The sequence below is a fragment of the Phyllostomus hastatus genome, unplaced genomic scaffold (assembly GCF_019186645.2).
Source record: "Phyllostomus hastatus isolate PE091 unplaced genomic scaffold, TTU_PhHast_1.1 phas_contig_16, whole genome shotgun sequence".
NCBI lineage: Eukaryota > Metazoa > Chordata > Mammalia > Chiroptera > Phyllostomidae > Phyllostomus > Phyllostomus hastatus.
Window position 1 is genome coordinate 15,361,047 of NW_025333643.1, and position 18,108 is coordinate 15,379,154.

At 48.7% G+C, this 18,108-nt stretch overlaps 1 protein-coding gene across 3 annotated transcripts in view; it reads right to left on the reverse strand.

The window, feature by feature from the left end:
• FAM107A (family with sequence similarity 107 member A) overlaps positions 1–18,108 on the reverse strand; it is a 57,439-nt gene that overhangs the window by 18,418 nt on the left and 20,913 nt on the right. Inside the window, exon 2 of one of the 3 annotated variants that reach the window (XM_045832323.1) lies at positions 3,988–4,051. The exons of 1 other annotated variant lie outside the window; for it this stretch is intronic. In XM_045832323.1, coding sequence (XP_045688279.1) covers positions 3,988–4,051 — 64 coding nt within the window. Of the gene's footprint in view, positions 1–1,969; positions 2,143–3,987; positions 4,052–18,108 lie in introns of those variants that run through there. One more of the 3 variants, XM_045832324.1, reaches the window with a different exon arrangement.

Sequence of the window (18,108 nt, forward strand, 5' to 3'; positions counted from 1 at the left end):
GGTACATGCCTGTGCTTTGCATGAGACCTAGTGCATGATAGTGGTCAGTGAATATTGGTTGGAAGATTAAATGAATGAAGCCCGTGAGATGTCCAGCATTTGCAGAGAGAACAGCAATAACAAGTGACCAACAACCATTTGCCATTGTTATTACTATTCTCAGAAGGTGTTCAGTCAGACTTTGGCATAGATGGACCCAAGTTTGAATGTGTTTTCTTCCCTGTCGTTGGAGGGAAAGTGTTTCCTAGCAGGGCCATGGGCAAGCTACTTAAGCTCTTTGAGCCTCAGTCTGCTTATCCATTAAATGGGGATGGCAATGAGAAGTGAACTTGTAGAGCTGCGAAGACAGAATGAGCCAAAGGCACAGTGCCTAGCACCGAGTAAGTGGCCCCAGTCACAGGCCTCTGCTCTCCTCCTGGCTGTGTCCCCGTGTCCCTGTGTCGCTGAGTGCAGTACAATTTCTAGGCAAAACTTGTGGCCCCTGGACGGCTCTAACGAGTCTGCTGGTTGGATCCGGTTGCCAGCGAAAAATGCTGCCTTTGGATTGAGGCTCACAGCTGCAGCTCCAAGTCAGAGGAAACAGCGTTTCTGATTAGAGACTCTCTTTTCTCGTCTTAGAGAGAAGGTAGCGATTGGGTGGGGACGCCCGGAAGAGTGCTTGGTGGGGAAGCCGCTGGAGCCAGGATTTGAAATCGGAGTCCGACAGCTCCTCTCTGTCTGACAGCGGGTTCAGCCACATTTAGGACCCTCCCCTGGGGGGCGCCGCCAGCCCCGCAGTCTTGGCCAGCTCTTGCTTTCGGACTTAGAGAACCGTAGTTCCGTGTCCCGAGCAGTAGCTCCGGCGGTGGGGTCTCCCTCAGGCAAAGCCGGTCTAAGTGCGAAAGGCAACGGGTCCTGGACCGCTCGACGGGACCCTCGCGAGCGCTGCAGACGCGCCACTCGCTTTCGGCTCCAGGGGTCTGTGGGCAGGACTACTGGGTGGGGGCGCCCTGGCCCACGGCAGAGGGGCACCGCCCCGTGAGCCCTTGTCCCTCGACGCTTTCTAATCACGCACCCCTTAGTGGCAGGCACCCACAGGAGACTGTTCGTCACCTTCCCCAAAAGTCTCTCTCAAGCGCCAAGTTCGGAAGAAAACTCCCCAAACGCTTACTGCGCGCATTCTTTTTCTTCTTTCTACACTCCTGTGTTTTCAAAATTATTTGTACACTGACCATATGTTACGTTTTGTTTCATTTTCCTAAATAAAAAAAACTCTTATTGTCCTGAGTAGAAAAGTAATGTTTACTTCAAAGAAACAAAAAGACAAATAGAAAACACACTTGGCATCCAACTCCCACCCTAGAAAACGACCGCTGTTGTGTTTCCTTGCAAATCGGTTTCTCTTTAAATGACACAGACGGAAACAAGGTTGCTCGTTTTCCAGTAACTTGTTCTCTCCCCTTCCCCGCTAACGTGATATCTGCCCGTCCTGGGCTCCTCTGCGCCCGCCGAATGAACCGGGGGTCTCACCCGTTCTCCGCGCTCCCAAGTCTGCACACTCGTGTGGGTCTCCGCTTAAGAGACCCGCCAGGGGACGGAACCTCGCAGGACTCTTGTCGAGAGAGAGAGAGAGGGAGAGAGAGAGAGAGAGAGAGAGACAGAGACAGAGAGAGAGACAGAGAGACAGAGAGAGACAGAGAGAGAGAGAGAGAGAGAGAGACAGAGAGACAGAGAGAGAGAGAGAGAGAGAGAGAGAGAGAAGATCCCCTAAAGTAAGAAAAAAAGGAATGAAAGACAAAAAAGAAGAAAAAAAAAGGTGGTTAAGAAGAATGAAAGAAAGGAAGGAAAAAGGAAAGGAAAGGAGGGAAGCAGAGTGATGAAAGACCAAAGCGCGTGGCGGCTGGCTGGCCTGGGGCCGAGCTCGGACCTCCCACCAAGCCCTCTTCGAGCTCCTCCGAGTCCGAGGCCTGGTGGCCTCGCCGCTACTTACCCGACCTGAGCAGCACTGCCCGGTAGAGTCCCGTGGCCTCGGCGGGCCCCCGTGCCCGTTCGCCCAGCCTCTGCGCCATGCTTCCGCGTCCCTGACTGCGGAGCGGGCGCTGCGCGTCGGGAGCGCACGGTGGAGCGCAGTCCGAGGCCGGAGAGTCTCCGCGGCTCTGACGCGGCTCCAAGGCCAAAACCCCACGGCGGATCAGGTTACCTCAGGGATCCTGACGCCGGGCGCGGAGGCGCCGCTGGGGGAGGGACTGGGGGTAAGGGCAGGGGTAGGTGTCGGCGCCCAGGCAGCAGGCAGGGCGCAGGTAAGCGTATGGTGTGGGGACTCCTGGCCCCGCGGTTCCAGGTCCAAGGCTGGAACCGGGTCCCTTGAGTTCCAGCTTTGGTCTCCTACCTACTCCTCCTTTCCCTGGCCGCTGGCCTCGTTGAATGCCACAAGCAGGTGTGGGGGCCTGAAGTGCCATCCTTGGACCTGGAATCCCAGCGCCACCAATTAACAGCTGTGTGACCCTACGATCTAATTACCTGACCTCGCAGAGTCTCAGTTTTCTCACCTGTAAAATAGGTTCTTATCTCACGGGGCTGTAAGAGTAACTGATAAATCTTAGAACGGTGGCTAGCACGGAATGAACACTGTATATTGGTGGTTTTCAGAAAGTGTTCCAAGGCATCCTGGAGGTGGGTGGCGGTGAGAAGCAGGGGACCTCACTGAAGGAAGAGGGTTGGGTGGGAAGCCTGTGGACCCCACAAGATCGGTTTCTCTGGCTTTCGTGGAACCTCCCCAGCAGCAGAGATGGCGGGACCGGCCAAAAGCGTCTAAAGGTGGTGGGGCAAAGTCAACTTGGCTTTGAGGGGCCGACTTGGAAGACATAACAAACTGACAATTCTGGTTATCTACTGTATGTCTAGTCTGTGTTAAGTCTCATCTAAAACAAACAAGCAAAACACCCTAATGTTTACTGTGTGCTTTATGTCCTGTTTCATCTCATCTTCACAGCCCTGTGAATTAGTGTCTATTAGTCTTCCAGTTTTACAGATAAGCAAACTGAGGCTCATAGAGGTTAAACGATTTGAGATCACCCAGTGTGGAGCTGGGATACAAATCAGACGGTCTGACTTCAGACATGGGCCACTCTTATCTCATTGACTCTTTACAGAAGTGCTGAAGGCTGGGTGCTATCTCCAGTGTAGAGATGAAATAATCCAGACTCCGAGGTGAAGTGACTTGGCTCATGCCCACACAGCTAGCTGGAGGAGCCAAGACCCAATCCAGTCTTCACTCACAAAAGTAGTGCCCCTGGAATGTACAGACTCACTGCCCCACCTCCCCCCCCAATGCACACCCCCCCCCCCAGAGCTGTCCAGGGTCCTCGATGGCATCTGTTAAGGCAGTATCTGTGTGGACCAGGGAATCTTGAGTTGGCTGTTGGGACCTTGGCCACAGAGTATCACCTCCATCTGCCTCTGTGTCCTCTCCAGCATGGTGTGTCCTAAGGCCAGCCAAACCTCTCCGGCTGGCCCTTGGCCACTGCTCAGTCCCAGCTTCTGCTTTGATTCAGAGGTCCTTGTATTTCTCTGATCCTCCGTCACCACCCAAGGTCCTAAGGACCCAAGTGACACACTTTGATCTTCAGAGACCTCACTCATTGGCCAGACTGATCATATCTCTCATCAACAACCAGCCACCGTGAGTGCCAGGAACAATGCCAGACATTGGGCATTCACTATGTCCTATCTATTCTTCAGAGGATTCATCTCATTTAATCCACTGTTTGATCAAGTATGGTTATAAGCCCCTTTTAGAAATGAGGAAAATAAGGCTCAAGTTAGTTGTGGAGCTGGAATTTGAACCCAGATGCACTGAAGCTTTCGCTGCAGGCGGAAAACCAAGCCGGCTATTGAACTAGGTGGGAGCTCAGGAAAACTGTGACCAGGAATGTGCATTTACAGAGCGTTCCAGAAGGACTGACTCAGGCTGCACCTCCCGAGGACTTCTGGGTGGGTCCGACTTACCTGAACCATTTAGTCTCTGCTTCTCATTTTCATTATGAAATATGGCCTGAGGTGAGTATTCTTTCTGTGAACAGAAAGACAGTGGGTGGAAGTCAGGCCCTTCTGACCCGTGGTAGGGGAGGAGTGAGGAGATATTCATAGTGTCTCGGAGTCTTTTGACTACAGAAGGGACTAGTCAGGTCAAAATGCTCTCCAGAGAAACAAATTACTGTCATTGGAGGATGTGTATGTGTGGGGTGCCACTTATGAGATTCATGCATTTTTTTTTAAAAAATCTTATTTTTAGAACAGTTTTACATTTGCAGAAAAATTGAGAACATAGTACAGAGAGTTTCTTAAACCTTGCACCCAGTTGCTCTATTATTAATATTTTACATGTATGCAGGATGGCTCACTTGTTATAATTAATGAACTAATTTTGATATACTATTGTCAACTGAAGTCTCCCTGGGCTTCTCTTGGCTCTGACAGTTTCTCAGACTCTTTAGTTTGGGCAACCTTGACCATTTGGAAGAGTACTGAGATCCACGTCTTCTTTTTTATGTTGGGGTCTTATCCACACAGTTTCTTTTCCTTGGTCTGCCTTCTCCCCACCTCCCAGGCAAACTCCTCATCCCTCAAGGGACAATTCAGAAGGCTGCAGGGTTTGGGTCTCAAGATCAGTTCTTAGACATCTTTGTTTCTCCCTCTACATGACTTTAAAAATAATTCTAAGCCAGCAGTGCTCAAATGTGTCTTTCCAATCCAGACTTTCGTGTGGAGCTTAAATGTTGTCCAGTAGGCTACTTGACATCTCCACTTGAAAGTCTAATAGGCCAAACTCACAGTGGCCCAAACAGAACCCTTGACCACTCCTGCCCCTAACCTGTTCCTCCCCCTACTTCCACCTGGCAGCTGGCCCCTGGCTCTGTCACTCGGACTGGGGGTCTGCTGTGCTCTGTCTTTCTGAAACTGCATAGTCCTCAGGTCACTGAGGCGTGGCAGGATTGCCTCTTGGTATCTCTTCAATCCATCTTCCTCTCTGATGCCTCCACCTGACCCCAGCTCCCACTCCCACTCTCCTGGAGGCCTGCTGTAGCTTGTTCTCCTTCCAGCCATGGTCCACATAGACTCCAGGGCAAGCTTTCAAAATGTAACTCAGACTCTGATCCTGCTCTACTAAAAGCCTGTGGATGCCTTCCCTCTGCACTTGCAATCAAACTCACATGCCTCGCCTTGGCCTTCAAGACCTCTGCAACCTGCACCCTCCCTGCCAACCTCTCAAGTCTCATCTGTTTGTTCCTTCAAATGTTCAAGGGCTTGGGATACCTCTGTGAAGAAGACAAAGGTCCTTGACCTTGTGGAGCTGACATTCTAGTAGGGTAGATGGACAATAACAAATAAGTGAAGTAGATAGTAGGTTAGAAGGTGATAGAAACTGGAGCAAAGGAAAATTAGGGCAGGGTTAGTAGTGGGTATGGGTAGTATGTGGCAATAAATGGCTGCTCAGAGGGTCCCACTGGGAAGAGGAGATGTGAGGACACACCTTGAAGGAAGTAGGGTGTTAGCCAAACAGATTAACTTGGGGAAGAGTGTCACAGACAGAGGGCGCAGCCAGAGCGAGGGTCCTGAGGCTGGAGTGTGCCAGAAGTTCAGGGGAGAGCAAGGGGGCCCAGGGGACTGGTGTGGAGGGGACGCAGGGGCAGTCATATGAGGGAAAGTCAGAGAGGAAATGGGGGCTTCTTTCCCTCATCTCCCATACTCTAGTCACGAGAACTACTGGGTTCCCTGGAAGCCATGCTGCCCCTCACTTCTGGCTTATGCACAAGCTGTTTCCTCTGTCCAGGAAGCACTCTCCAGCTCTGCTGGCTACTCCTTCCTGTCCTGTAGTCTAGGCTGAAATACCACTTCCTCAAGGAGGTCCCCTGGATGACGTGCTCCCGCAGCACCACAGACTTCCCTTACATTAATATTCACCACGAGTTATGATGGTTTGAGCCCCTTCGCCTCCACTAGACTGTACTTGCCTGTCCACAGCTGTCTCCCCAGGGCCGAGTCCAGAGCTGGGCTTGAATTGGATGCACAGTTACAATTTACTGGAAGAATGAATGGAGTGAGTGAGCTAATGAATGAATGCACCCACACTGGAGCTCTGGGCTATGTAGGGAAACTGGCTAATTCCACAGAGTCAGAATGGAGGCAGGCCTCCTGCTGCTTCCCCAGGGATTATTCAGGGTGTACAGAAGGGCCTGGGGTCTTGGCATTTCCCTGGGGTGTTCCCTCTTGGGCCCTGCCACCAAAGAGACCACAGGAGAAGAAAAGGGAGGGTGTTTGTTTGGGATTTGGCCAAGTCACTTTTACGGTTTTTAACAAAGGGATTGAGAGGACCAGTAACCTCATCTGAGAAAGAAAACTCCAGGACAAAGAAAAAGGACCTGTTTCAGAGGGCACTAAGGGGCTCCAGGCTTCTTGAATCTCCCCATGCAGACCAGGGAAGTGGGGCTGAGTCTCAAGGGCAGCATTAGCATCACAAAGCCAGGGTTGCATAAGGAGCAGCTTCCAGAGCTAGAATTCAAAGAATTGTCCCTTGCATTGCTGGATCGCCTTGCATGAAAGAATTGTTGGGAAATCAGGCCAACCTATGTCCGGTAAAACCTGAGTGACCAAGGCACAGGCCCCTCGCCCTTTAGTGACTGGAGTTCGGAGAGGCAGAAAGATGCTCACTGGCATGCAACCCCTTGGGAAGGCGAAGCTTGTTTGAAAAGCCACGTGGATCTTCGCTGACGTATTACAGGTAATTGATAGTCTTTTCTAAAGACTGTGCTGTGAAATACAGCCAGCCCTCATTTGTTCACAGCATTTAGGGACCGGAAGGTGCTGGCTTAGTTATAATTTTGGTTAGTGAGAGCTGGCACACCAATATCATGCCAGAGGCGGTACTATTGTATGTTGCATAATATACCTAACTATGGCAAACACAACTCAGTGTTGGCTAAAGCCAAAGACATTTGCATTTCTCCTGTCCTTTCTGTGGGCACCACCTGCTTTTTTTTTTTTTATGTCCCGATTGCTGAGAAAATTTTCCTGGATTGGCCCTTGATGACCTTTCATGGGTCTAACCCCAAAGTCTCCTCTTCTTCACTTTGCTCTGCTGCTTCTCCTGGAGGCTGATGCCTCCATTTGAGAAGTGTCAGGGAGACCACAGACTCACCACACACCCTCCTTGGTCTCCCCCACAAGATGCACGCACAGAGTAACACTTACGGGACCCTGCTTCGTTTATTTGTAAAGATTCTACACCTGGTGGAAGAGCACACATCCATGAAGTGCGCTCATCTTGGCGCACAGCTCTCTGAAGTTTACGTACGTGTTCACCCGCATGACTGTTACAGACAGACCCCCACACACAGGGCCAAGGGGGGTACGATACACAATTACTGAAAGGGCCCCCGCCAGGTTCGTTATGTGCACAGTCTTATAGAAAAGACGTCTCTCAATTCCAGAGATTTGTGAAAAGGAAAGAAAATGTTTATTTAATGCTATACAGACTTAAAGTAGTGACCTAATGTCTTCATTAAAATATCAAAGTCCTTTTTGGATACCTTCAGATGCCCACAGTGCTTCCCTTCTCCCCCTGCCATAATTCAGGGTACTATAACTCCGGAAAAGAAGCAAATGTCTGTGTTTGAGCAGCTGGCACTGTCAGCTGTGTCGCCGTCCAGGCAGGATCTCCAGTTAATCCAACGCCATGTGGCACCTTCTCATGGCCTGCTGGCAAGAGTTCTTTCACCCTTCTTCCAGGCAAAGTCTCTCCTGCTTCCCAGGCCACGAAGCCAAAGGGAGCACCCCAAAGCCGAGTGGCCCTCTTCTACCAAAGCTGCGAGGGTCTGCACTCTGGCAAAACCATGTGGATGTTTCCACAAAGCTGTGAGGAGTGGGGGTTGCCACTCTGCCAAAGCTGAGTGGTGGTTCTCTGCTAAAGCCGCATGGTGATTCTCTCTCACATGGCTGCAGGGTTCCCCACTCTGCCAGAAGCACGTGGCTCTCCCCTCTATTGCCACAGCTGCATGGTTCTTTCTCTGCAAACCTGCAGGGGTCTGCCATAGGGAGTCTGGGCAGGTGTGGCTGCATGTCATGGCGCCAATCTTCTCCAAGCTCCCACGCAGGTACTGTAACTCGGGAGACCTGCCCCTCAGTTACATCTTGGGTGGGGGGGAGTTCCTTCCATCCCCCTGGCTCAGAGCGTGGTCACAGCTATTTAACATATCCAAGCAACCAGCCAAAGGCTATAGATATGTTAAATGACCATGCCATGGATTAGCTGCAAAGCTATGGCTGTACAAAACAGCCCTGTATGTTCCTGCTCCATGTGTCCCTTCCCCCAACTCACACCTGTGGGGGAAGGAGTGAGGACATCTTATATATCTTTCTAATATTTCCTAGACACCTTGAGTTCTGGACCCCATTCCAAATCCCTTTTTGGAGCCCCCCTCTTGGCTGCACCCTGTATCACAACCACCTCTGAGATCAATGCGTGAAGTCTCCCGTCCCCAGAAGGCTCCCTCGTGCTCGGTGTCAGCTGATGCCCGCTTTCTCCCCAGAGGAAACAATATTCCAACTCTTACCATTGTAGATTTGTCTCTTGTTCTAGGATTTTATATAAATGGAATCATAAATTTTACTCTTTGGGGTCTGGCCTCTCACTCGACAGTACGTTTGAGATTCATCAGTGTTGTTGCCCATTTCACAGATCATTTTCTTTATTGCTGAGCAGTATCCCATCTCACGGCTGCCTCACGGCGTGGCTGTGCGTCCTCCCATGAATGGATGTTTGGGTGGCTTCCAGCTTAGGCTGTGACTAGTAGAGCTGCTGTGAACCTTCCTATGAATTTTTAGGTAAACACTGTGTAGTTTCTGTTGGGCAAGGACTCAGCTGTGGGTCAGCTGTAGTAGATACTTTCAACAGTGGTTGCATCAATTTATGTGCTGTGTTTTGACATCTTCACAACATAGATTTTTTCGGACACATTAAAGTCACTTCTGTGCACAATGCTTTGGACTGGTGGTGGAGATGCAGGAGGTATTAGCAAAATTATAGCTTAGATGAACATAGATGAGCCTCAATTCTGACTTTGGAAGAGTTGAGGTAGGATCTTAGAGTATTTGTCCTTGTGACTTGGCGTGAATCAAAGGGAAGTGTGTCTCTGGGCGTCTCTTTTTTTCCCCCCACCCCATTGCACTGTAAACACTGCAAACAGGTACTGTGACATATTCAGAGATTTCTTTATGTATAGTGCAGTTCTCAGCACATAAGTACTCAGTAAAGGGAAACCAACTTACTTGTAGCAAACGTTTATTGAGCATGTCCTATAGCTGGGCATTGTGATGAGACTGTATCCATTTGGTCTCACTTAAGCTTCATAATAGTCCTTTGAGTCAGGGAAAAAGGGGGTTCCTATTTTACAGGCGAGAAAGGAAGCTGAGGCTTCGGTCGGATCAAGATACACAGCTCACCAGCAGCAGCATGGCAATCAGTCTGGAGACAGTTCTACTCCATGCCTGTGGTCTTAGCCACCTTCACAAGTGGGGTGTGAGTATGTGCAGTGCATGTGTGTGTGTGTGTGTGTGTGTGCAGGTGTGGGTGTGGAATAGCAAGAGACTGCACCCCCTTTCACAGAAAATGAAACTGAGGCTCAGAGAGGTTAAGGAACTCTTCTGTATGGAGTCAGCTGGGCCAGCCTCCCCACCGAGCTAGTTCTTAAAGGCAGAATGTTCTTCGTGTGGACCCTTGGCTGCTGTCTACCTGCTCCTGTTCCCCATTCCTAAGCCCACCGGTGTCGCAGGACTCTCCTTGGGGTCTGCCTTAGCTCCTTATTCTCGTAAAGCCACCGTGTTGTGTGAGGTGACACCTGCTGCCGCCCTCTCTTTCATCCCCAGGGGCAGAGAGGCTCAAACCTTGAAATCCTTCCTGTAAAGTATGGGCCACTCTGGAGAGGCACCAAACCTTGGGACTTGTTCCTTTCCATGGGTCCACATACCTCACGGGGCCACTGGGTTCTGGGCCAGGTGCGGGAATGAGGGCACTGTCTTTCTGATCCCGGCCTCAGGGCCCTCTCACTGCCCATTCATTCCAGCACTCTCAGGCCTTGGAGGCCCAGAACACCGCCTCCTGGGACCCACGCCAAGGCACTGGGCGAGGAGCCACCCCAGCCCCGGAAACAGAGGGGCGCCTTCCTCTCCTCGCCTGGACTTGGTGGGTGGGCTGTTTACTTCTCCTTAAAAGCTTACAAAACAGTTCACACAAGTAATATACAGCATCCAGCAGAAGTAACGCCTGCTTCAGTGTGGTGGCAGGGTCATAATATGGGTGCAATAATTTATAGTTTTAATTTGAATGTTTCACCTAAAATGTTATATGGTGTGCTTGAGTGTGATATTGTTACGTTACAAAATTACATGCTTATGATTTTGTAATAAAATCTTTTGTAATAAAAAAGGGGTGTTATTTGTGCTGGACCCTGTAAAATCCACTGCTACTTTAAACAGTTGGAGCAACCCAACTGCACTTAAATTTAAAAGTGACATTTCTTCTCACTGTGCCCCCTCAACTCCCATCCCCCCTGTTCCTCAGAGCCACCACTGTCTTTGGTGCTGTGTGTGTGTGTGGTCACTTTCCCGCAGCGTGCTTTTTAGACTCTGCCACGCATCCTGCGGATATTTCTACGTCAATCCACGGAGATCCATTTCACGCGTTTGGTCCGCAGCGTATAATACAGCACGTGGCCTGCAGTTGTTAAAAGACCAATCCCTTTAGCTGTGAACAGTCACAGGTCACCCTACTCCGAACACCCTGTGCTCGCGTCCCTGTGTGGACGTGAGTGTTGCTCCGGGGCCCGCGCTGCGCGGTGGGAGTGCTGGGCCATGGGGATGCACGTGGCCACGGGAGGGGGCAAAGTAGGTTTATAGTTATTATACAAATAATACAATAATGAATAAATAATAATACGAGAGTGAACTCTGTTAGGTATACTCACAACTGTAAACCTACTTTTGCCCACCCCTGTTTATTTTAAATTTTAGTAGTTGCGACCAAATCACCCTCCAGAATGGCTGTGTCACCTCACACACCCATCATCAGCATCTGAGACTACTGAACTGTGTGCATCCCCTTACCTCTGCATGTTCTTGATCCTTTTTTAATTGAATTTATTGGGGTGGCCTTGGTTAATAGCACCGCACAGGCCTCAGCTCTGCAGCGCATCATCTGCACGCTGCGTCGCACGCTCACCGCCCAGAGCCGAGCCTCTTTCCGTCTCCGTTTACCACCCCCCTTTGCCCTCGTCCACCTCCCTACACCCCGCTTTTCCTCTGGCAATCACCACACTGCTGTCTGTGTCTACTAGTTGCTTTCTCTAAAATTTAATCCCTTCACCTTTTCCACCCAGACCTCCCAACCCCTCCCCTCTGGCAGCTGTCAGCCCTTTCTATGTATCTATGATTCTGTTCCTGGGTGTTATGAATCTCTAAGTTTGTCTACTAAAAGCTAGTCTGTGGCCTTAGAAACCAGGACAGTGGATGGGAAGGGGACAGGGGCTTTGGAGCAGGGTCCTTGTTCTGAGTCTGTATCTGAGTAGTGGCTACACAGATGTTTTCAGTTTTTCAAAATTCATTGAGTGGTACACTTATGATAGGGGCACTTTTCTACATGCATGTTATTCTTCAATAAAAACTTCAAACTATCTCTTCCCTCCCCCAGTCTGATGGGTAACAAAACAGTATCCCATGCTAATTTTATTTTGGAGGGTGAGTCTTCATTTGCTGGCACGTTGGTCTTCTGGATTCTTCAGGAATGTTTTACTTCTGGGTCTCACTTTACTTAGTAGAGGAAACCCTCTTTCAGGAAGGGGAAAAGGGACTAAACCTTCCCTGAGCACTGAGTGTATGCTCTTATGTTCCAAGCAGCCTTTCAGGGTAGGTGCCATTTACCCCATTTTATAGACAAGGAGGCAGGGCTCGGAGTATTGAGGGGACCTGCCCAAAGTTATGAATTTGTCTGACTGTGGAGTCCTACCCTCCTCACTACCCTTTAAGTGGCTCATGTAATAGGCATTGGGCTAATTATGCAAAAGGTGTGATCTTAAATTAATCCTTGCAATGGTCCAGTGAGGTAGCTATACTGCCATCCCATTTTACAGCTGAGAACACTGAGGCCCAGCAAGGTTACACACCTTGATCAGCTCAGCCCATGAGTGGAAGAGCCAGGTTGGGGCCGTCTGCCTGGCTCTGAAGCTGCAATAAGGCAGTGCTATCCAACAGAATGTCCTGAGTAATGGAATCTTCCATGTCTGTGATGACAATATGGTAGCCATTAGCCACATGAGAATATTTTGCACTTGAAGTGTGACTAGTGCTACCATGGAACCAAAATTTTAGTCTTAGTTAATTTTAATTAATTCAAGTAGCTTGTATGGACAGGGCAACTCTAAGGAGTCGAGTCAGGAGGAGAAAGACTGCGGGGCACAGATGGCAGAGCAGCTGCCCTGTGGAAACTGGCCAGCCCACCGGGGGGCGCACTGGCAGGGTTTTGGAGACAGCCCACTCCAGCCAGGTCTCATCTTGGGCACCAGAACCTCGCCTTGTGGAAGGAGCCAGGGCTTTTTAATCAGATGTGGCTATAACAAGTCTCTTAATCGAAGACTCAGTTTCTTTGTGTAGAAAATGGGTATCAATACATGAAATGATTTTAGGAAGAAATGAGAGAATACTCAGGGCCTGGCACAAAATTGGCATTCAATGAGCTATTTAGCAGTCATACTACTATTGCAATTATAATTATGGATTATGGGCTCAGTTTAAAACTTTTAAGTTTTTTCATTATATAATGGTAAAGCATATTTATGGCAATAATTTAAACAATGAAGAAATGTATAAAGTGTAACCTAAAAATCTCTAAATACTTTACCCCCAACAGCCCCCCAGAGGAAGCGTTATGAGTAGTTTCCTATGCCCACATCCAGGGCATGTCTCTACTTCCATAAAGACCTAGAACAATTCCAGTCTATGCCTTTGAAAAGCACAAAAGGGACCCTACTTAGTGCATTACTCTGTGACTTGCTTCTGCCACTTTAAGATGTCTCCAGGGCATCCTTCCGCCTGTGTATGTTCAGATCAACCACATTGTTTTCCTGTTTGCACAATGTTTCCTGGTAAAGGCCATACAGGACTAATTTTGCAGTTCCTTACTGATGAACACGTAGGTTGATAACCATTTATTTGGCCATTGTGAGTGATGTCTTAATGAGCACTTTAAATACGTTGTTCTATACGTGGACGAGAGCACCTGGCCAGAGGGGGAAATTCTTACAAGTAGAGCCCCTGGGTCAATTGTTGGGGTATTTGCAACCATGATAAATCTTTGTATATGTACAATATTATAAATCTCTCAGGAGCACTGGACTTTAAAGGAATGTTCTAGTATGTTCTTCTGAAAAGACTCCTTAAGTCATGCTAATAATCACTCCTGGAATGTAGTTGCAGGGTGGGTTTGGAATTTTGGAGAAAACAACTTATTTCTATAAGCAGATCTGGTTTCTATAGCCTCTGTGCTGTAGGGAGGTGGACAGGGCCAGGAAAGGGGAGGTAGATGGCCAGGAGAGGGGACTTGGCCAGGGGGCACCTGGAGGCCAAGGAACTGGATCCCTACTAATCTCAGCTCTGACTACCTGCTGGGGTCTGAAGGCCAAAAGTCTCCTTCCTGGGAGGCCAACCCTGTAGGAAGCAGGGCTTTGCTGCTTACGAAACAACACCCCAGGGGAGCCACGGGGGAGGGAGGAGGCGCCCCAAGGGCCTCGTCAAGGACTGACAATGGCAGTTCCCGCAGGTGAAATTCAAACGCCCGCAAAGGTAAGAAAAGATGCTTGGCCTCCCCAGAAACCAAAGAAATGCACACTCAAGCAACAATGCAGTATTGTTTTTCACCTATCAGATTGGCAAAAATTAAAACAAAATGATACCTAGTGTTGGAGAGCACTGGATACCTAGAGTGGGGAAGCAGACACACAGGTGCGCTCGTGGAGGGAGCATCGGCAGTACTGTCAGCCTGCGGGAAACCTGGGTGTTCTCCTCTCTGGGCTGTTCCACCCTGGAAATGTGTGTAAAGGAAATAACCGAACACACGCATAGAGATATGCAGTCAAAGATGTGCATTATCCAGCATTGTTCATAATAATAAAAACATTGGCAATAAGGTAAATGTCCATAGATAGGGAATTGGTTAAATAAACTGTGTTATTGCCATAAAATATAGCAATCTATGGCTAAAACTGATGCTGTAGATCTGTGTTTGCTAACATGGGAGATGCCAACAAGCTGTATAAGAAAGTCAGGTAGGATAAAACAGGTTATAGAATAGTACCTGTGGTTCTATTTTTTGGAAAACAAAATTGGTTATATATATTATTACATATGTAGCATTTTTTTAAAAATTACATGTTTATTGATTTTTAGAGAGGGGTAGGGACAGAGAGAAAGAGAAACATCAATTGGTTGCCTCCTCTATGTGCCTTGACCAGGGATCGAACCCACAACCTTTTGGTGTACGGGATGATACTCCACCAAATGAGCCACACCAGCCATATGCAGTGTTTTGCTCTAGATGTAGTGTTACATATCTATACATATGAATATACATATATAGTGTTACATATATAAATAGTATGTTTGTATGTAGAGATCTGTACATATGTGTGTCTCTATTATGTGAATATATCATGTATGTATATTATGTGAATTGATATGGAAAATGTTTGGAAGGATAGGAATGAAAATGTCCACAGTGATTATATTCAAGGGCTGAGGAGTTTCATTCATTCATTCAGTTGTTAATTCCTTTTTGTGATTCTTTAAATTTCCTGAGGGTTTTCTTTTTGGCAACAAATCTGTATTGTTTTTATAATAGGAAAAATAGTGTGTTAATTTGGAAAGCTGAGAACTCCATTTCAACTACAGTATCCCTCCCCACCAACTGCCCCAGCTCTTGCCCACGTTAGAAGCCCCTCTGATCCCAGGACCGTCTTTGATGACAATAATAAAGGTGGAGAGGAGGAGGATAATGACGTCTGTGCGTTTAGCACACACTGTGTGCCAGGCACTGGCTGGCACTTCATGCGCATTCTTTCTTTGGGTCCTCCCAGTAGCCTGAGATAAGGGCACCCTCATGTCTTTGGATTTTCTAGGAGAGCCTGCAGTGAGGCCTTTGTGCCAGTGACGGGTGGAGGGAGAGCTGTCACGGGAAATCTGTAGAGGAGTCAGAGAGGGAAGCAGAGTGCAGCAGGAGAAGTTAAGCAAAGATGTGGTTCAGCTGAAGTCCAGTCTCAGCTGGATGCCATGGGGAGTGTTGGGCTGTACGTGACACCACAGCGCTGTCCAACTTTGGGGGGAGGAGCCTGAGCTTTTCTTCCTCCATACCAGTTGGTTATTAGCTGTAGGACAGTGGGAAGGGGTCACCAGGAAGATGGGGTCAACCTCTCAGGTATTTCTGGGTGAGGCAGCCCCCCCACCAGATCAGGACAATTGTTAAGAGAAGAGTGCAGCTATTAGCAGCCAATGCTTACAGCTACTGGGGGGATGGGTGTGCTGGACCAGTAAAGGGGACGGGGCGGGGGAGGGGCACCAACCTCCTACGTATTATTATCCCCATTTTACAGATGGGGAAACTGGCTTGGAGAGGTTCAATAAGTTGCCCAAAGTACCCAGCTATTAAGAGATAGAGCTGGATTTTGAACCCAGGTCTTAGCCCTTGCTCTGAGTCCTGAAACTAGACTGTTGGGAATTTTACAGAAGGAAAGGAGAGTGAATCTGTGGGTGGAGATCCTCCCAATATCTCCTGCCCCAATGTTAGGGGACTCAAGACTTGGAAAATTTTAGCTTAAGGAAAAAGTTATAAGTCTAGCAAGTAATGTGTATGTTAAAGCTTTTGTTTCAGAAACTATAGATAAGGCCCATCCTGGCTCCTGGGAAAAGAGCCGGCCCCCTGGGGCAGTGGTAGAAGATTACTGTCTGGGGACATCCAGACCTTTTGTGTTCCAGGGAGAGCAGACGACCACCCTCCCCTGGAAACAGCTAACTGCCCGGAACAGGAATGCTGAAGCTTCGTTCTTCTAAACCTACCTGAATTTCAAAGCCCTCACTGCTCCTTGTTTATCCACTCACTCCCACCTTATAAAAATTCTGGCCAGGAAAGAGAAGGGAAGGTGGTTTGTTAGGGTATGAACCCACCATCTTCTCAGATCACCAGCCATCTTAATAAAGCGCCCATAAAAATTCAATCGCTATCATTGCTTATTGGGTTTGGTAGTGACAGGCAGCCCGAATGCTGGTGTCTTTTCTGGTTACATTACCCCTTGCTCTGAGACCTGAAACTAGACTGCTGGGAATTTTACAGAGGGAAAGGAGAGTGAGGCTGGGGTGAATATCCTCCCAATATCCCCTGCCCCATCAAGTGCCCCTCCATCTACTCTCTGTGTTTGACAGTAGCATCGTGGCTGGTAAGCAGTTCCCTCTTGGGGTTTTGAAAAAGAGAGCCACAAAAGGCCTTTGTGTTTCTGCAGAGATCCCTGAAGGGTGTCTGTTGGTGGAGCTGGGTTGCTAGGAGACATTTCTCAAGAAAGGTTACTTTGGAAAATGAGCTCAGGCTCTGCCCATAGCCCCATGTTTTGTACCTGGGAGAGAGACATCCACAACACATGTTTCCCCCAAGGTATTAGAAATACATCCAATTCCTTTTCCAACTGGTTCTTCCAGACCTGAACTTGGAGCATATCCTGGCCAAAAACCATTCCTGTGCTAGACAAACTCAGAATCCTGGGGATAAAGTGCCGTTTGAGATGACCTGCCCACCCTTCCCATTATATAAATGGAAAAACTGGGGCACAAGGCCTTGAAAGACTCACACAGTGAATGAGTGGAGGGTGCCTCTCTCATGATTTGTCTCTCTCATTACTGCACAAGGCAGCCCCTTCCCCCCACCAGCCCCCACCCCACCTCCAAGTCCTGTATGGTGAGACCGCAGGAATTCAGTGTATGAGGATAGGTGTATTTCCCTTTATTGGTCTATGGGTTTCAAAATCTTTTGGGAAACAAATGATTAATTTGCTCAAATGGAAGTCAGCAGCTGGCATTTACTGGGCATCTACTATGTGCCAAACTGTGGATTAGGTGCTTCAGCACATTCATCTGCTAAGTCTGACTTCTGGACTATCTTGGGGTCAGTTTCTACTGCCTTTTTTTTTTTTATCTTGACTAAAGACCACAGTTTCTTGTTTCTTTGCAGGTCTACAAAATTTTTATTGTATACTGGATGTGGTGTGTGTGCTTGAGAAACTCTGGATTCTGTTTTCTTCTTGTGAAGAGTGTTAAATTTTTCTTTTAGCAGGTAATACAATTACTAGCGATCCCTGTGAAATCCCATGGGCTTAGTTTTATCCGTTGTTAGGGAGGATTCGTGCAAATTTCAAACTATTTCCGAAGCCTTCCCAACTTGGCAGGGCTCCAAACCTTGTCCTCTAAGAATCTTGAAGGACTTGGCTTTGGGCTTCTTTAGAGCAGATCTAGAGCAGCCCTCACACTAGAGCATGGTCCTCACTCCTAAGGCATGGCCTTTCTGGTGTTTCAGCTCGATGCCTGGGATGAAGGTCTCTCCAATGGCCCCCAGCACTGCTGGATGTGTAGTGAGTTCTCTCTCAAGCCCCTAACAAATGCTCTCTGGTAAATCTTGGATGACCTCACCCTAGGCACATGTAGCCCAAGCTTTGGGCAAGGACTTCTGGGTCTTGGGGGAACCCCACACAGACTTCTGGGGCCCCATTGTCTATCTAGCTCCCCTTCTTCCTGCAGATTCTTTCTGCTTTTGCTGCCCCAGTAGCCCAAACTCTGATTTCTGCCTTCTGAGCTCAGACAGACTGTCATGCTATGTTTGGGCTCGGCTGCCCTGTGCCATGCTTGTGATGTTACCCCAGGAAGAGAGTCCAGGTGAGGAGGGGCTCACCTATGAGTTTCCCTTCCCTCGGGATCGTAGCACCTATTACACACTGCCTGCTCGCCACTGCCACACACTGCCTGCTCGCTGCTGCCCGACAGCAGCTG